The 25,335-nt window shown below is 35.8% G+C and overlaps 1 protein-coding gene across 8 annotated transcripts in view; it reads left to right on the top strand.

The window, feature by feature from the left end:
• The window catches only part of LOC138693721 (conserved oligomeric Golgi complex subunit 4-like), a 96,425-nt gene that overhangs the window by 53,714 nt on the left and 17,376 nt on the right, over window positions 1-25,335 (top strand). For 7 of the 8 annotated variants that reach the window (XR_011330402.1, XR_011330405.1, XR_011330404.1 and 4 more), the window contains 4 exons: window positions 5,148-5,344; window positions 9,635-9,791; window positions 14,484-14,691; window positions 17,242-17,397. Coding sequence is in view for 3 of the 8 variants with exons in the window: in XM_069817544.1 (XP_069673645.1) it covers window positions 5,148-5,344; window positions 9,635-9,791; window positions 14,484-14,515 (386 nt within the window). In the remaining 5 variants the exon portion in view is untranslated. Of the gene's footprint in view, window positions 1-5,147; window positions 5,345-9,634; window positions 9,792-10,100; window positions 10,265-14,483; window positions 14,692-17,241; window positions 17,398-25,335 lie in introns of those variants that run through there. The other variant, XM_069817543.1, reaches the window with a different exon arrangement.

The raw sequence follows: 25,335 nt of genomic DNA, 5'->3' as shown, positions 1-25,335 counted from the left end.
CACGATGAGCACTGGCAGAAGTATGTTCCATTTCATCCACCTCAAATACAGTTTTTTCTTATATTAGGCTATGGAAAGAATTCGTCTAACAGATGCACTCCTATGCAATAACAATTCGATACTCAGCCCCGGAACAATTTTTCCCTTGAAATTATTCAGTCTGTTTCACAGGGAACTTTACCTGAAAAACTAGACTTGCATAATAGGCCTATATACGTTACTGTAGGTACCTTAACAGAAAACCACAATTCTGAATTGCACAGAGTTTGTGTACACTCGATGTGGGTCTCTGGCGTCTTTTCAGACTCGAGTTGTGTGGATATAAGGGGAAAAATTGAAACGGTGTCGGATGGAGTTTCTGGGTAGCTCAGTTGCTGGAGCGCTGGTATGTTCCACCAGAGGTCCCAGGATTGATACCCGACCTCGGAACAATTTTTTCCTTGAAATTATTGAAGTCTGCTTCATAGGAGCTTTACCTGAAAACTGGACTTGCATAACAAACAATTCATTCATAGCGTTCTGCCCAAGGGCAGATCTTTCACTGCAAACCCAACATTCTCCAATCTTTTCTATTTTTTGTCTTCCTTTCTGTCTCCGCATATGATTCATATATCTTAATGTCTTCTTCTGACCCGAACTCTTCTCCCATTCACCATTCCTTCAGAAGGCAGTTTCTTTTCAACCTTTTCCTCTTCCTGATCCGTTTCAGCATCATTCTTTCTTTCCACTGCCGCTGCCGCTTTCCATGAAGTTTATTTTGAGCTAACACACTTCTCTGCTTGAAACCTGGAGGATCAGAGTAATTGTTTTGTTCCTGTTGTCTATTAGGGCCTAGCATTATGTGCACAGCTTTAAATGTAAGGATCAAGTTTAATTTTGGACAATAAATTAATGCTCACTCAAATTATATTTTGTCTAAATTATTAGATTTAGATTAGATTAGATTTATTTATTTAACCTGGTAGAGATAAGGCCGTCAGGCCTTCTCTGCCCCTCTACCAGGGGATTACAACTATAACATGAACAATAAGATTACAATTAATATTAAATTTACAATTACAATTACAATAAAAATTAAAGTACGACAAGAATACCTGATTAATGAAAGCTAGACATTTTATCATAGAAGTTAAGAACAAAGAATATTTTTGTATTTACTAAATTACAAATTAAACCTACAATAACAAAATTCTATAGTGATGAAATTACCGGATATTGAGATATTTTGTGGTAGATTAAAAGAACTATTTACAAGAAACCATGTCTGAACGAGTCTCAATTACTGACCAACTGCCTAGTAAGTTTGCGTTTGAATTCAATTTTATTTCGACAGTCCCTGATGCTAGCAGGTAACGAATTCCAGAGTCTTGGCAGGGCTATTGTGAAAGAGGATGAGTATGAGGAGGTGCGATGGGATGGTATTGTTAGTATTGTTTCATGGCGAGAGCGTGTGTTCAGATTGTGGTGGGAAGAAAGGTAAGTGAAGCGAGACGACAGGTACGAAGGAATGTGTGTACCGCCTGAATATGTATTGCAGATTCGCATGTTGTTTCATTGCCACGTAATTAAAATGATAGAATTTTTTTTCTGTTTCGTAATTCACACTTTATTTGCTTTTGTACGTAATACAATAGGGTCCTAGTATGAAAATTTAAAATGTAAATTTCTGGAACTCTTAAATGAACTTACTTACTTACTTACCTACTGGCTTTTAAGGAACCCGAAGGTTCATTGCCGCCCTCACATAAGCCCGCCATTGGTCCCTATCCTGAGTAAGATTAATCCAGTCTCTATCATCATATCCCACCTCCCTCAAATCCATTTTAATATTATCCTCCCACCTACGTCTCGGTCTCCCTAAAGGTCTTTTCCCCTCCGGCCTCCCAACTAACACTCTATATGCATTTCTGGATTCGCCCATACGTGCTACATGCCCTGCCCATCTCAAACGTCTGGATTTAATGTTCCTAATTATGTCAGGTGAAGAATACAATGCGTGCAGTTCTGCGTTGTGTAACTTTCTCCATTCTCCTGTAACTTCATCCCTCTTAGCCCCAAATATTTTCCTAAGCATCTTATTCCTCATAGAAGCTATCCTTTATATGGTCGTATTTCTCTTCTGTAGGGGCATGAGCGTTTATAACTACGATATCGCACCATCTACCCTTAAGTACTAAATACGATAATCTATCACTGATAAATTCGACCTTTTTTACTGCTGATTTTATTCTTTTATGAGTAAAGAATCCTGTTCCTAATTGGTGATTATCGGTTCCTTCCCCATAATACAACAAGTAATCTCCTATTTCTGTTATGCCATTCCCATCGAACCTAACCTCCTGTACTCCCACAAAGTCTATTCTATATCTAGCTAGTTCTTTTGCTACTAATGTTACCCCTCCTGTTCTATATAGACTTGTAACATTCCAAGTACCAAATCTCAAAACCTTATTCCTTTGCTGTGGTCGTGTCAGAGAATCAGTCCCATTCTGAGGCTTATTTGAAGGATTCGTAACAAGCTGTTTTTTACGGTGATGGGTTGTTAGCCCTTCGCCCAACCCTCAAGCTGGAGGACCACCCCTCATCGGCTGTCCGCGACTGCTTATTCAATATATTCACAGCTACCCTCCATATCTGGAGATATCTCATTCAGTCAGGGACAGGCTTCTTTCACTTGTTAAACTCTGACATATGACCTGACTTTACTTTTCTTTCAAAGAAAGTTTTGATAAGAGTTTTCATCATTCTTAAAAATACCATTGTGTTCAGATAGGTCCAAAAATAACAGGCCATCTACTGCTAACAAGAGTAACTAAAAATAACTATTTAAGCAATTGGTAACGAAAGTAACGAATTTAAAAGACTTGAATAGTCGTCAATAACGAAATTACGCATATTATTATTCTGCTTCACTTATTTAATGTTGTCACAACTGCCTCTGTTACAGTGGTCGATAGTTAGTGATTACATATGTAAGTCTGATTTAGTCTAGAAGGCTGGGAGAAAAGTTGGCTGCTCGTCCATTGAACTGAAGATCAGATGACTTGTGGAACAAGTCTGATGTTACCGAACGAGTTGGCTCAGGTAGTAGCATTTGAGACTCGCATTCAGGAGATCCCAGGTTCAAACCCCATGGCCGACCAATCTGACTGGTGTTTTTCACGGTTTCACTTAGTCACAAAGGCCGGATTGAAAACTTGCATACCATGATTCATCACCAGCTCAGTCACCAATATCATAAACATTAATCGAAAATTTGAGTCGGTTACCTACACACAAACTATCTACAACACAACAATAGAAACAGGAATAGTAAAAGGGGCTTACTTATATACCCACAGATACTAAAACACGCGAGATGACCACGAATGTTAAAGCGTATATAAATAAACTTAACAAAAAGAAAAAAAAAGTCTGATGATAAATCATTAGTTAAATAAAACGTGTTTAATGTTTTTTCATTGTGCTTATGAATAATTGATAAGTTGTAGTACGTAACTAAAATGTAACTAATTTTTGTTTCACATCTTCGGTAGACACCTGAATAAGCAGGTAACCAACTATTGGACTATTGAACATGACATTGAAAAAATGTTGCTCTGTTTTTGCACATAAATGGACTTTCAGTTATAATTAATACATCCAGTATATAGCCCATCTACTGTAAATATTGCAAAAGGAAGAATATTTCTCAATTAAGGGTATGCCCTACTGAGTTCTGATGAAATATTTCAATTTTTACCATTTTTAAATTTTCCCACCAAAAACTCATATGGTCTATGATAAATATTTGTGCAAAGTTTCGTTTCATTATTCGAATTGTAGGTGACCTAAATATTAATTCTTTTAAAGGGCCGTAAGCTAACCAGGCCATCTAACCTTTAAACGCAGTTTCTGGGATATAATATTTTTTTGCATTTTTCAATCTAGGAATTCAGACTTATCAAAAACTAAGTAAGATAATGCAGTGGCATTTTTAGTACATATTTTAAACACTGTATTCCAGGGACATTTTTATTTTATTTTTATGTTGCTTGAAAAATACAGCCAATGCATGACCTTAAGAAAAAACTTTAAAAAAATTCAAGATAATTTGTTTATTCGGAACCACAAATAAATACAAAACTCGAATACACAGTCTGATTACTCTTCAGCTGGATGTCAAGCCATGAAACTAGAAACAAATCTTTATTCTTTCATGTGTAATCTAATTTATTGGTAAGATATGAATTTGTCTATTTAATTTTTTATGGATCAAATTTAGAAACCAAAAATTCTTAAAATTTCAACATCATCATCTAATCTTAAAGGAAAGAAATTTGTGATTAAAACTTAATTGAAATCATATAAAAATTGTGGAAGTCGTAAAAATCAGTAGCACATACCTTTAAATAAAGTACAACCTCTATTTAATGAATCATTGGGGACCTTGTTTTCTTTATTTCCTTAAGTGGGGCTTCCACTAAATATAAGAGATAATCATAAAAGAGGGGAGAGTATTGGGGAAATTCTACATTTTTAAAAATAATTCTAGTTGTGCAGCCTAAAATTCTCCAAGGATTCTTTTCTTAAATGTGGGTATGTTATACAACCGAGTTTGCATAAATTGGGTTCTGAACTTATGTGTGTGGTATATTCTCTAGGTTAAAAGAAAACAAGCCATAAAATCCGCGAATTCATTGACTACAGGAACATTAATCAGGATTATACATATGTAGACAGGATGATGCAATTGCATTATCTCTTTTCGTTTACATGTTAATCATTACATTAATTATTTATAATCAAAGTAAATCATTTAGAACCTACATAAATGTAAAATTATATAACTTATTTTATATTTGTGCTGTGATCAGCCTCAGAGTTTCTGGCCACAGTTCATGAGGTTCCAAGTTCGATTCTGGTTAGAGCACAGGAACTTTTCCTTAAAGGGAACTGTACTTGTGTTCGTCCATGATCTAGGTTAGTCTAGATTTAAGATCTCTCCTGGCACTGCACAACCACACAATATCATTGGAGCAGTGTCACTCTGCCTTCCAGAAGTGGGTTATACATAATCCACTGCCAAGAGAATGTCGAAAGACAATGTGGTGGCATTTGAGGGAAATATTTGTGCAGTTGGTAATTGAATTGATTTTCTGTTCTAGATTGCACAAGTGTTACGAACTCATTTTCACTACTGCATGAAGCTGCAACCCAGCTTGGGGCTGTCGTTACACAGAAATTTGACGAAGCAGTGCGTGCTGAAGAATTAGCATCAGTAGAGAGATTTTTTAAGATCTTTCCTCTTCTTGGAATGCAAGATGAAGGTCTGATTAAGTTCTCATTGTACCTATGTTCAAAGGTAATATTACAAAATCATGCAGTTCTTACTTCAATTTTTCTGTCTTTGTTTTCTATTCTAATATGTTTATCTTCAAAAATAATGTTTTGGTAGGATAATTTTATTTATGCTTTAGTATTTCTGAGCTTTAGCTCGGACATCTCTCACATAAAGAGATCTGGCTAAGTCTTATGAATTTAATTATATTTGAGTCAAATACGAAATTGGGATGTACATTTGCAAAGCACCAAAGAAGCTGCAGTTAGAATTATATTGAGATGTTTTATATATTTTGAGAGTATGAGTAAATAAAATTAGATTCAGAATTTAAAAAAAATATGCAAGGCAAGGTACAAATACAGTAAAACTTCATTTGTGCATTTCTCACTTATACATTTTCTAACATATACTTTTTTTTCTTAAGTTCCGGCAAAATTCTTCTACTTTTCATGTTAATTCATTTCAGTTATACGTTTTTCGCACTTATCGTATTTTGAGCCCTGAGAGGTACAAAACTTCATTTATACGTCCTAATTCAATTTTGCTCGAAATTAGGTTTGCCATGAAATGTAAGAACGCGAAAATACCGTATTTACGCCATCGAATATAATGTGCACACCAATTTTTTTATCCAAAAATCCAGAAAAAAAAATTGGCGAATATAATAGGCCTACGCATTTGTGCTAAAAACCACTCAAGTTTAAAATTATGTTATCAAGACAGGTTATAAAGGGACTCTCTTACCTCTTACCTATACATCACATTCATGCTCATTTGAGTATCAGAACTGGAACATCTGGTGAACAGGTCTGGGTTGGTGTCAGAACATTGACAATGACTAACGTCATGCTACCCAGTGGTGATATTCAGCCGGTTCGCACCAGTTCAGATAAACCGGTTGTTAAATTATTTTTAGATATTATTTGCAATTACCATGGACATATACCGTATTGTTTTAGCATATGTACACATGAGAGAACTGGTTGTTAAACTTCTTCAATATCACACTGATGCTACCCTTTCATCAGTAATTACTGGTAAATTTTTTTGGTTTGATGCGCAGTTGTTGAGAGTTGTGTTCATAAAATTTCACAGTAAAAGAAAAATATTATTGTCATTTTAGCAGTTAAAAATATTATTCTTATTAAATAAATGGACAAGAAATTACAAATGAAAAGTTCGCAACGAGTGTTTTTGTACGTACAATAAATTTGTTAAAACTGAATAATTTGGTAGGATAATAAGCCTGTTTTGAGGTGAATTTTTTTACACTAGAACTAATGTTCAGTTCAGTTTTGACTCCTTTAAAAGAGGTTATTAATGAGTGGAAGAGAAACTGTTTTCTTTCGTAAAAGGGAGTAGAGTGATGACCAAAGGGCAAGTACAAGCAGGATTACAGCTGTTGTCAACCCTTCCTCCCGTATCTTTGTAAAAATGAACTGAAGGAATTACCAAGGCCGCGTACTCAGTAAACATACCTTCCTGATTAATGGAAGGGGGTGCGAAGTCAGTCAGTACCTACTGCCTAATGACTATAAAAAAGTGAACATTATTAATTACATTGAACGTAATCTATCCTGTGTGTATAGCAATGTCTGTAGTATAAAAACAGACTTCGGTTTTAGTGAACCTCGGATATAGTGAACGAAATATGCTGGTCCGGAGTTGACTGTATATAAACTTCAACCAAAAAATGTCGTGTTGAGAGATAAGATATTTTGTGTATTTGTATATTAAAAAGTGTTCTATTGAGAAAACATTAACTGAGCGCAATTCTGCAAGATGCTACTATATTTTGATTCTGCATATTAACCCATTTATGCCCAGATTATTTTTTTTTTTAATTTTTGTTTCACATATCATATTAAGTGAGTCAGAGGGACGTTGTAAGCATGAGGAACTATGAAAATATTGATTTTGTTACTTCGGTAAAAATTTATGGGATGGGTCGATAACGACTCACTAGGCACTTCCTCGAGAATTTGTTCATTATAATGTTTTGATGATTTCTTGTTTTATTTATGCTTTTGCGTAGTATGCAACTTGTTAAATTTAAAAGTAATGTATAAACAAATCATTACCATATTAAAACCGCATACTATTTTTTTAAATATTTATTGAATAATAATTATAATTTCCCTGAGAGCTACATTCACATGTATTTTACATTCACAAATCTGAAAGGAAACCTTGTACTTGAAGAAATAAATAATTTGAAACCCACAATAAATTATGGTACATGACATAAGGCCCACACCTGTGGAGTAACGGTTGGCGCGTCTGGCCGCGAAACCAGGTTGCCCGGGTTCGAATCCCGGTCGGGGCAAGTTACCTGGTTGAGGTTTTTTCCGGGTTTTTCCCTCAACCCAATATGAGCAAATGCTGGGTAACTATCGGTGCTGGACCCTGGACACTTTTCACCGGTATTATCACCTTCATCTCATTCAGACACTAAATAACATGAGATGTTGGTACAGCGTCGTAAAATAACCTACTAAAAATACATGACATAAGTCCTTAGACCTACTCATGATATGGTGCACCTCTGACATTCTTTTACATTGCCACAAATCTTGTATCGCCGTTTTTGTTGTTGGGCTATAGTGCCAACAGTGATCCTTTCTCCGGTGTTCTTTGATGGTATCGAAGAAACGAACTCGTCTTCCACTCTTTGGAGAAGTGTCATATTTTAGGCTTGCGTTATTTCGTGGCCGAAGGCGAATGCATCCAAAGACTTTCCATATGATCGACTGACTGAGAAGCCAAGCATTGTTCATGCACACATCTAATAACCACGAAAGTAATGGTATGTGCCATTTTTTCCACGTATATCAGAAGTATGTACTCCACTCATATTGCAGTTATATTTACGAAAAACAAGGCAGACGAACTTTGATTTCCTCTTCTTGTAAAGGGGCTGCTTCATGTTCGTTAGACATGATGTTCACCTTTATTTCTTTCTCACTTTATTCTACGTGTCGGTGGTGGGGAATTCTCAATTTCATTGCTGATAAGATCTGAATCTTTTCTAATATCGGTGCCCCTTTCCTCATTATAAGGCTGAACAATGACTGGTAGCTCTGTCACTAACTCTGCTGTGGCTTGTAGTTGAGCTCAGTCGGAGTCCTTGCAATCTTCATCTCCAGAATTTGCATCCATTATCCTCAGGTAGATCAATCAATACATCTGCCCCGTATTTTGGAATTTCGGAAGAATCAGATCTCTTCAACTATCCTAGAATTTAGATTACTGTCAGACCAGTGAGTCTGATAACAGGGAATACTTATGATTATGGAAACTGTAATGAAGGATCTCAGTTTTCAGATGGGGCCAGTAGGGGACTCTCATGAAGAGAATAAAAAGACAAAACGGGGTCATTCTGATTGTTATTCACACTCGGCTCTCTCTCTCATAGGTGCCGCTAGTGCCGAGAATTATGAACTACTTAGTTCGTCAAAGACTATCCAGAGTGCATCCCAAGCAGTGAGATATAACATTACACAAATAAAACAATGTTGTAAACGAAAGCGGTAATAAGCCTGAGATATTCTGAGAAGTGCCATAAGAATTATCATTCCCAAAAGCACTCCTAATCCTTACACAAACTTCTATTGAGGTAGTTGTTCGTAAAAACATCGCTCAAAGGAAAATAATAAGAAAACAAAATGATTTCATAATGAAAAGCTATGTGAAAGGTAATTCTTGAATAAGTGCTTAGTGGGTCGTTGTCGACCCACACTAAATTCTAAGCCCTACTGTACAGCAAATAGCGTAAATATTGACAAAAACATACAAGATACATATTCTCCTGTATCTTCTTGGCAGGAAACACTGATTGTTAATAAAATTCACGGATTGAACAGAGTTTTTACTCACTTTTTCTTCTCCAAGGCAGACGGTAGTTGCGTCATATTTATTCGGCAAGTTCCCGCGCAATAATGACGTGGTTTGTTGGTTTCCCGCGTGTTTCACAAGTGCATTGTACCTTTGTGCATCTAAGAAAAGTAGATACGTAGTGTTGCCTAGAATAATTCGCGTGGAAAATAATTTTAATCAATGGGTCGAAAACGACCCACCTGGGCATAAATGGGTTAAGAACATTTACTAGCTCACACTTATCGACATAGACATAGAATGTTTGGCCTGTTCTTAGGTGTGTATATACTGTGTATTAAAGGTGTTTTCTGTACTTTTTCGGTGGAATTGCATCTCTTTTGAAGTAACATATTTTCTGAGGTGGAAAGCAAACTAAGAAATATGTTATGCTTATACATTTTGTACAATTGTAGCACTTACCTTTTTTATTTGTAGCTTCAAGAAACAGCTCATCAGAATCTGCTAGTTGCCTTGGAGACGAACCCTTCTAATAAGCGAGCTAGTGTTATCTATGCTGATACGTTGACTCTACTGTTTGAAGGAATTGCTCGGATCAGTGAAATTCATCAACCTCTTGTGGAGACTTATTATGGTTTGTGAATATTTTTGTATTCCAAATATTTTTTGAACATGTTATGCTTTCGTCTGAAACGTAATTAGTATTGCCATGAAGATTTTTATGTCAAATATACCAGGTTAATAATAATATACAATTATTTACTATTACATCTGTATAAAATAGAAATTGAAAACAATCAAAATACATTTTTTTTGTAATGACAGCAGCTTCATCATGAATAGAAAATACCTCCAAATCCGCTGAGTCATCAATAACATTCGCGCTCATTTGTTTATTGTTATTGTTAAGTCATCTTAATTGTATATGTTTCTCCTTCATAAGGAAATGGAAGAAAGGCTACATATTGTGGCATTATATGAAGATTTAGGTGTAGAAGACATTTTGTTGATGCAAATGTTTTCAGAAGAAAGAGCAGCATCCAGCATCATGGAGGCGATACATCATATGGAAACCCACAATTTTTTTATTTAATCGTATGGGGAAAAAAAAATTTTATCTGTATGGAGCCATACAGCATATGGGTGCCTAAGTTTTGTACACGGAGATCTGTACAGATCTTAGATCATCTCTTGCTGTTCCTAATGTATTTTGTTTGATGTTCATAAACAAAAATCGTCCACCTCTGCAGCACTGGAATCCATAATTATATAAAATTATGGTTGAAAAACAAGAAGTGCTGCAAATACACACTCCAAGATTCATGAGACAAGTGTGCATCTATGGTGGGGCTACATGGTGTATTCTTTATATCTTGTACAATTAAAATGTAAAGCAAAACAATTTCTTTACTTCTTCTTTAATATTAAACAATCATTAAATGACAGTCTGAGAGATAGAGAGAGGAGAGTAGAATATAGTTCAAGGGAGAAACCAAGGGTGGGGCGTATGACCAAGAAAAAAATTACTGTGACAGCACTGGCAGCACCCTGATATTGTTGGTAATATTCAATCTCAAAGGAGCAGCCCAGCCGTTGTTTCATCACAGCATTAAGGTTCACGTTATCTGCTTATTACTAAAGCCCGGATTTCTAAGCAAAATGCACATTCTTTTCCACACTGTTAAAGGTAAGCAGAAAGATTATACCTCGTAAGACACACCTAGATAAGAAGTTTTAGCTATGTTTTATTAGTGCTTATAAATTCTTATTTCGCAGGAAAACGTTTTGATTCCTTATTTTACGATTTTTAATTCAAACTGCATATTTTACCCAAAGCTGTAATTTTAAAAGTGTGTTATTTCACACCTAGCTGCCATTTATCACTGATTCCATTTTTTTTATTGGCTAATAAAAATTAACTTCAGTCGAATGCGTAAGAAAGCAATGCTAGGATATGACCCAGGATGATGCGAAATAATACTGCGTAGTTCTAATTAGAGAACCTTGGGATTCCCCGCCAAGCTTCTGCGACTAGGCAGATCAATCAGTTATCGCACTTATCGCGTTATCAGAATGATGTCATGTGCCTGGATGGTGAATCCCCGAGTTCCAAGCTGCAGTGTGCAAGTTGTGCAATACGCTTTGGTTCAATGAGGTGTGTGTGATTGCTGCTGTTGTAGTTAAGGAATGTCATGTGCCTGGATGGTGAATCCCCGAGTTCCAAGCTGCAGTGTGCAAGTTGTGCAATACGCTTTGGTTCAATGAGGTGTGTGTGATTGCTGCTGTTGTAGTTAAGGAATGTCATGTGCATGGATGGTGAATCCCCGAGTTCCAAGCTGCAGTGTGCAAGTTGTGCAATACGCTTTGGTTCAATGAGGTGTGTGTGATTGCTGCTGTTGTAGTTAAGGAATGTCATGTGCATGGATGGTGAATCCCCGAGTTCCAAGCTGCAGTGTGCAAGTTGTGCAATACGTGTTGGTTCAATAAGCTGTGTGTGATTGCTGCAGTTGTAGTTACGGAATGCCACCCACAAAAACCTCTCAATCAGCATTCTTACGCAAAGGCGTAAATGAGTTTGGGAGTAATATTTCCAGTGAGGCAGCAGTGTCTTATTTTGTTTGGTGTGTGAAGAAAGTGTTTCTGCGAAGAAAAAATATGGCACTGTGCAGCATATTAATGCAATGCGGCATGAGGAGAGGTTTAAGAATAAATCTAAGTTAAACCAGCAACTGATTGAAAGCAGTGTACAGTCGAGTTCTAATGATACATTTTTCAGAGACTCGTGTTTAGCATTAGTGGGTTCCGACATTCGTTGTGGAAATTGAATAATGTGCAGCTTCGGGTATTTTTAGAAGAATTCACAAACAAAAGGGTCCCAGACGAATCTACATCGCCCAATAACTATGTGCCACAGTGTTTTCAAGAAGTAATTTGTAATATTCGGGATAAACTGAAGCACGAAAACATACGAATTTCTATTGATGAAACCACAGATGCGTCGAGACAGTGCGTGTGTAGTGCTGTAGTGGGAAGCAGGCAGCAGATCATTTCTTCTTAATATACAAATAGCTGCTTGACTGAGTAAATCATTCCACTGTTGCAAAATTTTTCAACGACTCGTTACTTTTCTTGTGGCTGGAAGGGATTCGGTATGACAATTTATTGTTATTTCTCAGTGATGTTCCTGCATATATTGTTAAAGCGGGAGCTGGTTTAAAAGTTCTTTATCCTAAATTAGTTCACTTGACATGCCTTGCATTGTGTCACTCAAACTGTTGGAAGTCAGTACAAAGACGTGGATCTTCTTGTTTCCAGGTGACAGCCTTCAATAAGGGAAGAGTTCTACGAAGCAAATAATTTCTCATCGTATTTCCGTGTATTCGTTTTTGCTTATTTTGGTGTCTATTTTCACCATTTTTCGTTCTTATTTTGCTGTTTCCGTGTATTCGTTTTTGCTTATTTTGGTGCTTCTTTTCACCATTTTTCGTGCTTATTTTACTGTTTGATTGTGCTTAGAAATCTGCACTTTACTTATTACACTAGCATATATATCTTGATTCTGATAGGCTCTGCAAATAATGGCGTCATGATAACATTAAAGAATTACAGACAGGCGGAGTGTGAAAATTGTCTAATATCTTTGGCTCTTGTTCTCTTGTCTCGGCTTAACTGATATCTAGAGCCGGATTTCCATGCACTGTCAAATTTTAAAACATGCATGCATTCGTGCACTGTCATATGACAAGACATGCACAATGAAGTGAAAGAAACATTAAAAATATGCACTATCAAAATTGAGTTCTACATGATGTTACATTTATATTTTATTTTGAAACAACATAAGCTTACTACAACTAATTTCTCAAAATTTTCTTCACTTAAGCTCATGTGTTTATCTGAAGCACATTCTTGGACACAGAAAATGATCTTTCTACATCACAAGAAGTGGCAGATGCATACTTAAGAGATGAAATTTGGGTCAAAGTGAGGTCGAATTGTAAGTCTTTTGCATTTCCGCATGGTCATGACCCCATGGAGAATCGAACCCGCGACCTTCCGGCTTTGCAGCGTTACATCTTAACTGCGATGCGCCCCAAAATACACAAGTGCTTACGTCTTTATTACAACAATCACAATAAACTGCATCACTGTCTGTTTTTAGAAATTCCTTTTCCTCAATGCATTTTAACAGAAGATTTATTCTTGCAGTTCTAACAGGAGCTACAGCAACACTTCACAATTTGACACAAAAGTATACTAAATTGCAGTTTAAAAGCATGCTGCTTCTGGCTTCCTTTCTTTCAATATTTTGGTCCCTGGCTTGTAATGAGAGAGAGTTGGGGTTGGAAATTTCAGTGTAACAAAGGGAGGGATTAGTGCAAAGCCTTTTGATGCTACAAAACCATATTACAGGGAGCTTTCTTTTATTTTTTTTCTCAATAAACAAATAACGTGGAAATACCAGATTTTACGAAGCAACATTCATAAAAGGCACTATTATGCAAGTTAACATAAAATATCCACTAGATCCAGAAAAAAGAACATAACATACAAAATAAATTTCTAAATATGTGCTATTAAATCTAATATCTTCAAAACATGCATTTTGCATGAATTTACTCCCAAAAAGGCCAAAACATGCACACAGGCACGGAAAAGTATGGTTATTTGGAATCGGTAAGGTATAAAACAAATATTTGAGAAGTGTAACAAGTTTATATAAAAACATGGAAATCTGGGCTCCACTGATATCCATTTTCAGTTTGTGCACCACAGAATACTGTGGATAATAAGATTTTGAGTAAAAATGTGTCCATTCCTTTCCTACTAGAGGTCTCCTCAATGCTAAGAAAAGTTGAAACTTGAGTACATCTAATGGATGGGGTTGAACATAGAATTTTGCTTTTATTCGTTTTTATTCATTAACAGAGAAATCTTTTACAGTTTCCTAATTTGATATAGTCCACACTTAGATATTATATTCCCCCTAAAATTTCATTGCTTTCGGCAAGATTAGAACCCATGACATTTGGACAAGAGATAAGCATAGAAAATTAGAAAGGAACAAAATATTAATTTCATTATGTTTCACTTAACTGTTCTTTCACATTGTATCGACAGTTTAATGTTAATCGTGAAGTGTTCATTGCTGAATGGTACTGGGATGTGAAACTTGGAAAATAAATTATAAAGCCTAAAACCCACAATTAACATTAATGTTTTCATATTCTCTGATTAAAAAGGAACTTTTGTAGTGACGATATTATTATGAAGTTGAGTTGTCTCATTATAGGACGTGAGATAATATGTATTCTTTCTTATACAGGAAGATTGCTGACATCTTCAAAGGGAATGTGATCATCAGAGCAAACGAGTCGTGTCTGAGTTTAGCAAACATCGTGTTTGGAAAAGATAGCGCAACAATGAACGCAGCAGTAATATCCAGACCAGCTAGAGCCCAAGGAGTTGGAGAACTAACTATCATGCACTCACGTGCTGAACTCTGTGTTCGTTTCATTAGAAGGAGAATTATGGTAAGTCACAATAATTCCCCTGCTATACTGACTATCAGGGACAGCTTTGGAGAGCGGAAGAGGCAGCCGTCCTTACTAAGAAGTCAGACATTTTTACTTTTTAATACATTGTGCTTGCTATTTGGGAAAAGGAAAGTGTATCAGAACAATGGAAGGATTCCATAATTGTACCTATTTTTAAGAAGGGAGACAAGACTAACGATATTAACTTTCGAGGAATATCACTTTTGTTGACGTCGTACAAAATTTTGTCCAATATTCTTTTGTTAAGGTTAACTCCATGTAGATGAAATTATTGGGAACCATCAATGTGGTTTTAGGCGTAAAAGATCAACTATTGATAAGATTTTTTGTATTCGACAGATATTGGAGAAAAAATAGGAGTATAAGTGTACAGTACATCAGTTATTCATAGATTTGAAAAAGGCATATGACTCTGTTAAGAGGGAAGTTTTATATAATAGTCTTACAGAAGTTGGTATTCCAAAGAAACTAGTTCTATTAATTAAAATGTGTCTCAGTGAAATGTGCAGCAGAGTCCATATATGCCAGTTTCTGTCAGATGTTTTTCCAATTCACTGCGGGCTAAATCAAGGAGATGCACTATCACCTTTACTTTTTAACTTTGCTCTAGAATATGCCATTAGGAAAGTTCAGGATCACAGAGAGGGTTTGGAATTGAATGGGTTACATCAGCTGCTTGTCTATGCGGATGACATGAATATGTTAGGGGAAAATCCACAAATGATTAAGGAAGATTAGATTAGATTAGATTTAACAGCGGTGTTCCTTCCAGCCCAAGCACTGCGACCTATAAGATCTATTGCGCATCCCCGTCTTTCATCCCTTTCAGTCCAAAAGTTTCAAGTTCTTGATGAACTGTATCAAACTTTGGATTGGGACCTTTGAGATCTCTTCAAGTTTTGGAAAGTGACTCCCAAAAAAGAGAGATCTTTGTTGTGCAAGCGCATTACAAACGCATAGCAGATGAGTTACTGACTCATCTCCTTGTGAACATCTTATACACAGTGGGTCAGTAATAAGTCCCATCCTGTATAAGTTTTTCTTCAGGGCACAGTGTCCTGTAAGAAATCCTGTTGCCCAAGAGAGCTGCTTTTTGCTAAGTCTCAGCAGCTCATTCGATTTTGTCCTTGCAAGACCTTTGATAAGGGCCTTGCTGTGATTACAGCCCTTAATTGAGTTCCAGTAGCTAATATGTCGTCTGTGAGCCCAATCCCTGATGACCTGCTTAATTGGTCTTGAAGATAGTCCCAACACAGGTTCTGGTCCTATAAATGGGGTCTCAGCTCCATCTTTAGCAGCCTCATCCGCCTTCTCGTTTCCGTGAATCCCTGCATGTCCTGGTACCCACCTCAGATGAACCGAGTTAGTGTTTGCCAGTGTCATGAGGGTATTCCGGCACTCCAGTACCAGTTTCGACTTGACTAAAGGCGATTCAATCGCCTTTAGTGCCGCCTGGCTATCAGAAAGTAAATGATTAAGGAAAATACGGGAATTTTACTTGAAGCAAGTAAAACAATAGGTTTGGAAGTAAATCCCGAAAAGACAAAGTATATGATTATGTCTCATGTACGAAATGAAAATATAAAAATTGGAAATTTATCATTCCTAGAGGTGGGAAAATTCAAATATCTTGGAGCAACAGTAACAAATATAAATGACACTTGGGAGGACATTAAATGCAGAATAAATATGGGAAATGCCTGTTATTATTCGGTTGAGAAGCTTTTGTCATCCAGTCTGCTGTCAAAAAATCTGAAAGTTAGAATTTATAAAACAGTTATATTACCGGTTGTTCTGTATGGTTGTGAAACTTGGACTCTGACTTTGACAGAGGAACAGAGATTAAGGGTGTTTGAGCATAAGGTGCTTAGGAAAATATTTGGGGCTAAGAGAGATGAAGTTACAGGAGAATGGAGAAAGTTACACAACACAGAACTGCACGCATTGTATTCTTCACCTGACATCATTAGGAACATTAAATCCAGACGTTTGAGATGGGCAGGGCATGTAGCATGTATGGGCAAATCCAGAAATGCATATAGAGTGTTAGTTGGGAGGCTGGAGGGAAAAAGACCTTTGGGAACGCCGAAACATAGTTGGGAGGAGGATAATATTAAAATGGATTTGAGGGAGGTGGGATATGATGATAGAGACTGGATTAATGTTGCACAGGATAGGGACCAATGGCGGGCTTATGTGAGGACCACTGTTAATTACTGATGATGGGACAGCAGTAACCCAAAACATGTCTGATTAAAGAAGCCTTGATGAAAATATTGTGTTCATACAACTGTATTAATTATTTATTATATTGCAGCTATATTTTAAGAATATTTGTAATTTGTTATAGATAAATGTGGTTTAATAACTTCAATGAAATGTAAGGATGCTGTGAAGCTTTCACTGACATCTCCCACACCCTTGATGGAACAAGAGCTCATAATGATGTTTTTTGTGCTTGTTGTTGATAGTAGTTTGACTACATTTGCTTGTTTGTGTTACCTTACTCGTTCTACTTTGTTCAAGAATGACTTGGAAATTGGTGTGCTAATCGAAGTGCTCTGGAAGCCATGCTGCGGGAAGTGAGCTCTGCCACCGCATGCAGGAGCTTCATGAAGGCTGCAGCTAGAAGAGGGTTTACAGACATCCAGTATGTCTACTTCATAGTTAGGAAATTATAAGGTAAGTAGAGTTAGCACCTACCTTTCGTGTAAATATGGACTTGTGGTGTCACTTTCTTTTTCTACACTTCAGAGTCTAGACATTGTGAAATTTTTAGCTTTACAGCTCTTTCAGTGTTCACCGGATCTGTACTCTTATTGATCTTGTTTAGTCTTTGGATTGTAATAGGAAGCTGTTTTAAGTAGTCTGTAGTTTTTTTCATTCTGAGTAAATAATGTTCTGCCGATTTCGCGCTGGATCCTACAACTTTGTTACCGAATTTATTTGAAACTCAACTCTTACATTTTCATTCAAAACTTTCATTTCAGCTACCTGTATATTTTATCGTATTTATTTTGTGCTAGTGCTCAAATTATCAGCCATAAAGTAAAATGTTTAAGAAGCATTTTAATAGAATAGACATAAAGTCTCTGACTTCACCTTATTTTCTGCCATTGCAATATGTAACGAGAATTATTGTGAGACTCTTGTTGGTGAAGCGTCTGTCACTACAGAATATATATATTTGTTAGGTTGGAGTTCTTCCTGTGTCACACTGCTGCGACTCGCACGCTAATTAAACTGAAGAGCAGCATTATGCGTTGACATTGTTATTGTATTTCCAGTATCTGGTACAGTAAAACAGAATGCTGTTTGTTTAATAAACAGGGTTTTTGAAAAGGATTAACACCTTGTAGAAATAGGAAAATAAGCATGCAAAGTATTTTTTAATTGTTACTGCGAATGTGTTCTTGTCAGTGTAGCAATTCATTTTGTATTGATTTACCTTCCGTAAAATTGTGGTTTTCTGTTGTTAACTTTTGGAAGAGTTACTGAGCTAGTCTAAGGAATACCACGTGGAAGTGGACTATTTTATCTCCCATCTGCAAGAATAATAAAACCATGAACAAAAATCACAGACAACACTACAGAAATTTCAATTTAGGGTAGCAAGAGACATCACAGTCTAGTGCATACAGTCACAAAGCTATATGCATCCAGTGACAGTTGAACTTTAGCTGCTAACCATTAGGATCGCCTCATCACTATAGACAGAGTATAGCAACTGTTTTCCTTGCCGCTTGCCAACAATACGGCACTCTGATTGGTTCTTCACGTGACCTCGCCTACTAGTACTAGCATAAGAAAACCATTAAACTGAATTAAATAGCAGTTTTCTTCTTAGTTCAAAGACAGTAAAATGCCTCAGTGTTGTGCTGGGATGTAACACAAGGCAAGAGGAAGGTGTACAAGGGCAAGGATGAACTGGTGCAAATGAACACTTCCGATTATGCGAAGTGAGTATGGTATTAATGCTGGTTTATTTCCTCACAAATAGCGATTATTTCCTATACATAATATAATATAGTATCTGCAGTGCCTGGGAAAAGTGACATAAGTCAGTTTCCACAAACCTTTCTTGATAATTTATTGACAACTTACGGAACATCTGCTCGTTTGGAAAAAGAGACATAAGTATTTCTCCCATTACAATAATTCATACAGAAAAAAATCAAATCGACATAAACCAGTGTAAGTTGTCAATAAATTATCAAAAAAGGTTTGTGGAAACTGACTTGTGTCACTTTTCCCAAGCACTGCACATATAATATAATAATATATAAAATAAATCAATAAAATTTAACATACTATAATATAATATATTATATATCTTAATTATATTATAACAATATATAATTAAATAATAAAATTTGTATTAGGCCTGCAGCTTTCTTATTTTTCATTTTAAATATGACACAGGCTAGCAGCACTGCAGATTCACCCATTCCACCAGGAGAATGCAGCTGTGGCCTGGAATTGGTGTGCTTGATGTGATCAAAAATAAGTTAAACAAAGCCTTGAAAGAAAATGAATCACAGACAGAGAGGTTAGATAAGTCTCTAAATGATGACAAAATATATTTGCTAAAAAGAGGTACAGTAATACTTGCAGTAGGTCTACATTGTACATTTACTCTCTCTCTTTGCCAGAGCTTATACACGAGTAACATGTATTTGCAATGCTTCTAATTGAGATGTTACATTTAAAAGTTCATAGGTCATGCGTGAGACATTTAGCTACATGTCAGCGTATTTACAATTATTTCAGTGCCCTAGAATGGAATTTGCAGCAGAGAGCGTCAATTTCACTATTCCAGCAATGTTAACAGAGCGAGCGCTTGGGAACAGCCACCGACCTTTGCAGTACTCTCTCTATATAGAGCTCTACTCATCACATACCCCTTCCCTAGCAGACGACAAAATGTATTATACTTTCGTTATTGTGTTTTTGACACTTTCCTTCCTTTATTGAAATATTAAATACATAAGGTTTATTTATTATTTTCATGAAGTACGGTACATAGTATGTTTTATGAACTCACCTTGCTGGCTCTTTTGGAAGAAGGATAATTCTGGCCTGTTTTTCTTACAGTTTATAGCACTACAAACGTCTCTTTCTTGTCCCATATTATTATTCCAATTATTATATTTTAGCCATTAACATTTATTACAACCGATAATGAACATTTCACAGTTTACACAACTTTTCTTCACAGGGAACAATGTGGAATAGTACGGCACAGTCTATTGTTCCTAGTACTCCGAGTTGCTAACTGCTTGCAGCGCTGTATCACGAGAAATGCCAAATATCATCTCAAACTTCGTGACTGTATGATATTAGACTGGTAAAACCTCTTTTTAACATTGCCACTTTTAAGAAATTCCGTTTTTAAGGAATAATCTATTAAGGCCCAGCCAAATTACCATAAGAATACTTACTTACTTACTTACTGGCTTTTAAGGAACCTGGAGGTTCATTGGCGCCCTCACATAAGCCTGCCATTGGTCCCTATCCTGAGCAAGATTAATCCAGTCTCTACCATCATATCCCACCTCCCTCAAATCCATTTTAATATTATCTTCCCATCTACGTCTCGGCCTCCCCAAAGGTCTTTTGCCCTCCAGCCTCCCAACTAACACTCTATATGCATTTCTGGATTCGCCCATACGTGCTACATGTCCTGCCCATCTCAAACGTCTGGATTTTTGGTCTTAATTATGTCAGGTGAAGTATACAATGCTTGCAGTTCTGTGTTGTGTAACTTTCTCCATTCTCCTGTAACTTCATCCCTCTTAGCCCCAAATATTTTCCTAAGAACCTTATTCTCAAACACCCTTAATCTCTGTTCCTCTCTCAAAGTGAGAGTCCAAGTTTCACAACCATACAGAACAACCGGTAATATAACTGTTTTATAAATTCTAACTTTCAGATTTTTTGACAGAAGACTAGATGACAAAAGCTTCTCAACTGAATAATAATACGCATTTCCCATATTTATTCTGCGTTTAATTTTCTCCCGAGTGTCATTTATGTTTGTTACTGTTGCTCCAAGATATTTGAATTTTTCGACCTCTTCGAAGGATAAATCTCCAATTTTTATAGTTCTATTTCGTACTATATTCTGGTCACGAGACATAATCATATAATTATGGCCAATTTTTCCAAATAATGTTTAATTTGGCTTAACAAATGTGAAATTAACAGCTGGTTTATTTTTAACGTTTTGTTAAGATTTTTTTCATTTTTCCAACATAATTTTGTTTAAAATAACCAACACTTAACTTTAACTGTCCTCTATGTAGATTAAAAACTCAAAAAAGTTTCATATCCATGGTTCAAGAATTAAAACAGAAAATCAACGTCCCGAATTTAGAAGAAAACTTACAAATTAAACCAAACCCTTTAACACTCTTAAATATAGAGTATAATCTAAATTTAACACAAGAAATACTGAAATCAGAAGTGAACACTCAAATAATGAAACAATTGTCTTCAGAGACAATTAATATTAGGTACCCTCCACAAAACTGGCTTCATTTATGCACTGACGGATCTTGATCTCCAGGGAACAAGGTGCAGGTGCAGGTGTTACGTGCTGTCTCTTCTCACTTTATAGATCTCTTGGTTATGGAACAACAAGTTTTGATGGAGAAATCACTGCAATAAGTGAAAGTCTCAGGAATCTTCTATGCCACATCAATAAATTTAAGAATGTAGTTATATTGTCAGACTCCAAAGCAGCTATTCTATCAATAGTCTATAGACACACACCTTCATCTCAAATAGCAGAAATAACTAAAATGCTCTCTCAATTAATATCACTCAATAAAAGAATTGTATTCCAATGGATACCATCCCATTGTGGAATCCTGGGAAACGAGAATGCGGATGCTTTAGCAAAGAAGGGCAATACTGCTACTTACAGACCTGTTACTAAATCTACGTATTACTCTGTGAAAAGATTTATTAAATCTACATACTTAGACTTCAACAAACAAAATTTGATAACACAATCTCAATGGAAAAAATGGAACTCTCTGCATCATAATCCACAGTTGATTCCCGATTTACCACGCAAATCATCTGTAGCTGCATTTAGATTGGCAACAGGCCATGATTGTTTGGCCAAACACCTGCATAGAATTGGAATATATCAGTCCCCTAACTGCCCATTGTGCAACTCAAACCAAGAAATGGATTCGGAACACCTCAAAATCTGTGCGTCAGTGGCTAACCATGACAATATCTTTGAAAAATATTGGAGTGCAAGAGGTCAAATGACTTTATTGTCAAATGCCTGGCATTAGAAAACAACAACATTTTTCTCTCGCTTGTGATGAAAGCAATGATTCAATACGCACAGCTCAGTTATCTGGCGGTGTTGACAAACAGATTGATGTGAGGAATATTTATTAGACCACCACTGGAGAAGAAATATTCAATGGCCTTTGCTCATGCCTACATAAACATAATTATTATTTACAGTAGTCAAAGCTAGTGTCCATGGCAACTAATGGAGCCTGTTGCGTTGTTCCCGAGAAAAAGAGTTTAATCATCATCATCATCATCCTTCACGAATTAGGCCTCTGTAGACCTGTTTCGGCCCCATCTAGCAGTCTTCTTAAAGGTCTTCCTGGTCGATGATGTCCTCTAGGTTTATACTGCATCATAATTTTTGGGATTCTTGAATTTTCCAATCTTCTTACATGATCTAGCCAATTGAATTTGTATCTGCTGATTTTTTCTTCTACTGTCTAATTGTTCTAAAATTTCTTCATTCCTTTTTCGGTCTAAAAGAGTATATCCTGCTGTCCTCCTGAAAAATTTCATTTCCGTTGCTTTGATTCTGTTCATGTCTTTTTTCTTTAATGTCCAAATCTTGCTTCCGTATAAAAGGGAGGGCAATGCTAGTGTATTATATATTTTTATTCTTGTAGATTTTTGTACTAATTTAGCTTTTAATGTATTGAATGTTATTCCTAGAATTTGTGTAAATTTGGTAATTTTCTTGTTCATATCTTTTTCATTTTGATAAGATATTTCACAACCCAGATAATTGAAATTTTGCACTTGTTCGAGGCATTGGTTATTGTGTATTATCTTCTGACTGGGTCTTGTCCTAAAAATGCCATTACTTTTGATTTTTGTGCTGAAATTTCCATCCCAAAATCTTTTAATATTTTTATTTAATGTATACAATTCTCTTTGTAAATTATCCTCTGAATTGGAAATTATGACTTGATCATCGGCATAGAGTAAGGTATTTAATGTTAGAGCACTGGTTATTTTGATTCCTGATGTGTAGATTTGGTTCCATTTTAAAATAATTTCATTTATATAAATATTAAATAAAGTTGGTGATAGTGGACAACCTTGTCGAACTCCATTATTAACTAATTTTCTTTTGGATATACAGTTATTTATTTTGACACTTATTTTGCTGTCTGTGTAGATTTATATTATATTTTGTAATAGCAAATTTGGAATATTTTTATCTTGTAATATGTCGAATAAAAGGTCTCTCCGGACTTCATCAAAAGCTTTCACAAAATCAATAAAAGCTATATGGGTTTCTAAATTAAATTCTCTTCTTTTTTCTAACAATAGTTTGATACTAAATAATGGATCTACACATGATCTTCCTTTTCTAAAGCCATTTTGACACTCCAGAAGGAAAGTTTCTGCATGTTTTTTTTAATTTTTCATTTAAAATCCTACTAAATATCTTATAACATGTGTTGAGGATACTAATCCCTCTATAGTTTTCAACATTTTGTTTATCTCCTGTTTTATATATGGGAATAATTACACTATTTTTTCCATTCTTCCGGTAAAGTGGCAGTCAGATATATTCTGTTTAGAAATCTTAGTAATCTTTCCTGAAATAGATCTCCTGCATATTTATACAATTCTGAATTTAGGTTATCTTCTCCAGGTGATTTACTATTTTTCGTCTTCTTTAATGCTTCTTGTAGTTCTTCTTTTGTAATGCATTGTTCATCTGGGTTTTTTGTGTCCCAGAATTTTGAATCAAAAGTAGGATTGTTCCATAAGTTTTTGTAAAAGTCTAGGAATGTTTCTATTTTGGGGCAAGGGTTTATCTTGGCGGATTCCTTTATGTCTCTGTTCATGTATTTTAAAATTTTATATGTATTGGGTTTCATTTTATAAATGTCAGTTTCTAAAAAAGATATAAACTCTTTCCATGATTGCCTGTGTCGTTTTCTAATTTCTCTGTTAGCTATCGCCCTTTTATGTTTATAATCTATTTCATCATTGACGGATTTTGTTTGAAGGTATTTTCTATAAGCTATGTTTTTATTTTTTATGATCTTAATTTCATCATCCCATGATCTTAATTTTTTCTTTTGTGTGAAAGCCTTATATTTTCCGATGCTCTCCATGGCTGCCTGTGATATTTGAGTTTTAATATTTTCCCATTCTTTGTGAATGTCTTCATCTTCAGGTGTTTCTAACATTTTTTGTTCAAGTCTTTTTTGATAAAGCCAGCGTACACTGTCGTCATTGATTAATCTAATTTTGTAACACATTAATTCTTTTTTGGGGGAATTTATCTTTGTTAAATAAAGAGTTTAATTGGCAGACTAAAAGTGTTTCTTAACGAAAGAGGTGTATCAGATTTCTACATAGTACATTGCATTCTTCATCAAGAAGCGCTTTGTGAGAAAACTTTGAATTTTCAGCACGTCATGGATGTGTTGATACGTAATATAAACAAAACTTGAAACAGCGCGAAGTCAAAATGTAGGACCCGCATGATGGACGACCAATTATGGTTGGCAGTGTGTGATGTAACTCCGGATTTCAATGCAATATTGCTGAAACAAATATATGGAACTGAAGAGGCTAATTTCAGTAGAAAGCATTTCATTCATTATTATACGTAGACAAATATATTGGTTTATTTTTACATCAGACTAATGATGATTATGTATTTAATTTCAATTTCCATGGGACTTGTAGTTCCTAATAATTGTTTATTTTCAAAGTGTTTTGAATTTAATTGTTTATACCACGAGTAGTTGTCATATTGTTCCAATGTCTATAGTTTGTTTATATATTTATTTGTATTTTTATTTGTGTTATTAACAAATTGTGATTTTCGTTGAGTAAAAGTACACGAACTTCCCCAGTGATGTCTAGCGTACAATAAACCGCCACTGTTCTAGTTAACACACCTGTCGCTGTCCACATCTTCAACTCTCCCACCCCAGGTCATGAGCTTATGCAAGTAGCATCTTGCAAGTGATTCGGCGCAGACGATCCTTTTGGAGGCCCGTGCCTTAAATTAATAAGAGTGTTATAAAGTCTATACTTACAATGGATTGATGTGATATTCTTATAAACTATTATGTACTGACAGACTGAATGACTAGAACAACAATGGCTCTTGTTATATTAATGCAGGGAAGGTAGTTGTAATGCGAGTCCGCCACTGCGTGAGCGTTCTGCTCCGGCTTGCAATTGAAGAACGAGAGCAGCTCTGGCCGGCTAAACAGAGCCGCTCTCATGCCTGGCGCTGTTTTAACTGAAAGTTGTTGGGACATCATGCTGCACTAGAGAAATAAAATACATAAAAACCAGTTTTAGGATTGC

The sequence above is a fragment of the Periplaneta americana genome, unplaced genomic scaffold (genome assembly GCF_040183065.1).
Source record: "Periplaneta americana isolate PAMFEO1 unplaced genomic scaffold, P.americana_PAMFEO1_priV1 scaffold_19, whole genome shotgun sequence".
Taxonomy (NCBI): domain Eukaryota; kingdom Metazoa; phylum Arthropoda; class Insecta; order Blattodea; family Blattidae; genus Periplaneta; species Periplaneta americana.
This window is presented reverse-complemented; position numbering and strand designations above follow the sequence as displayed.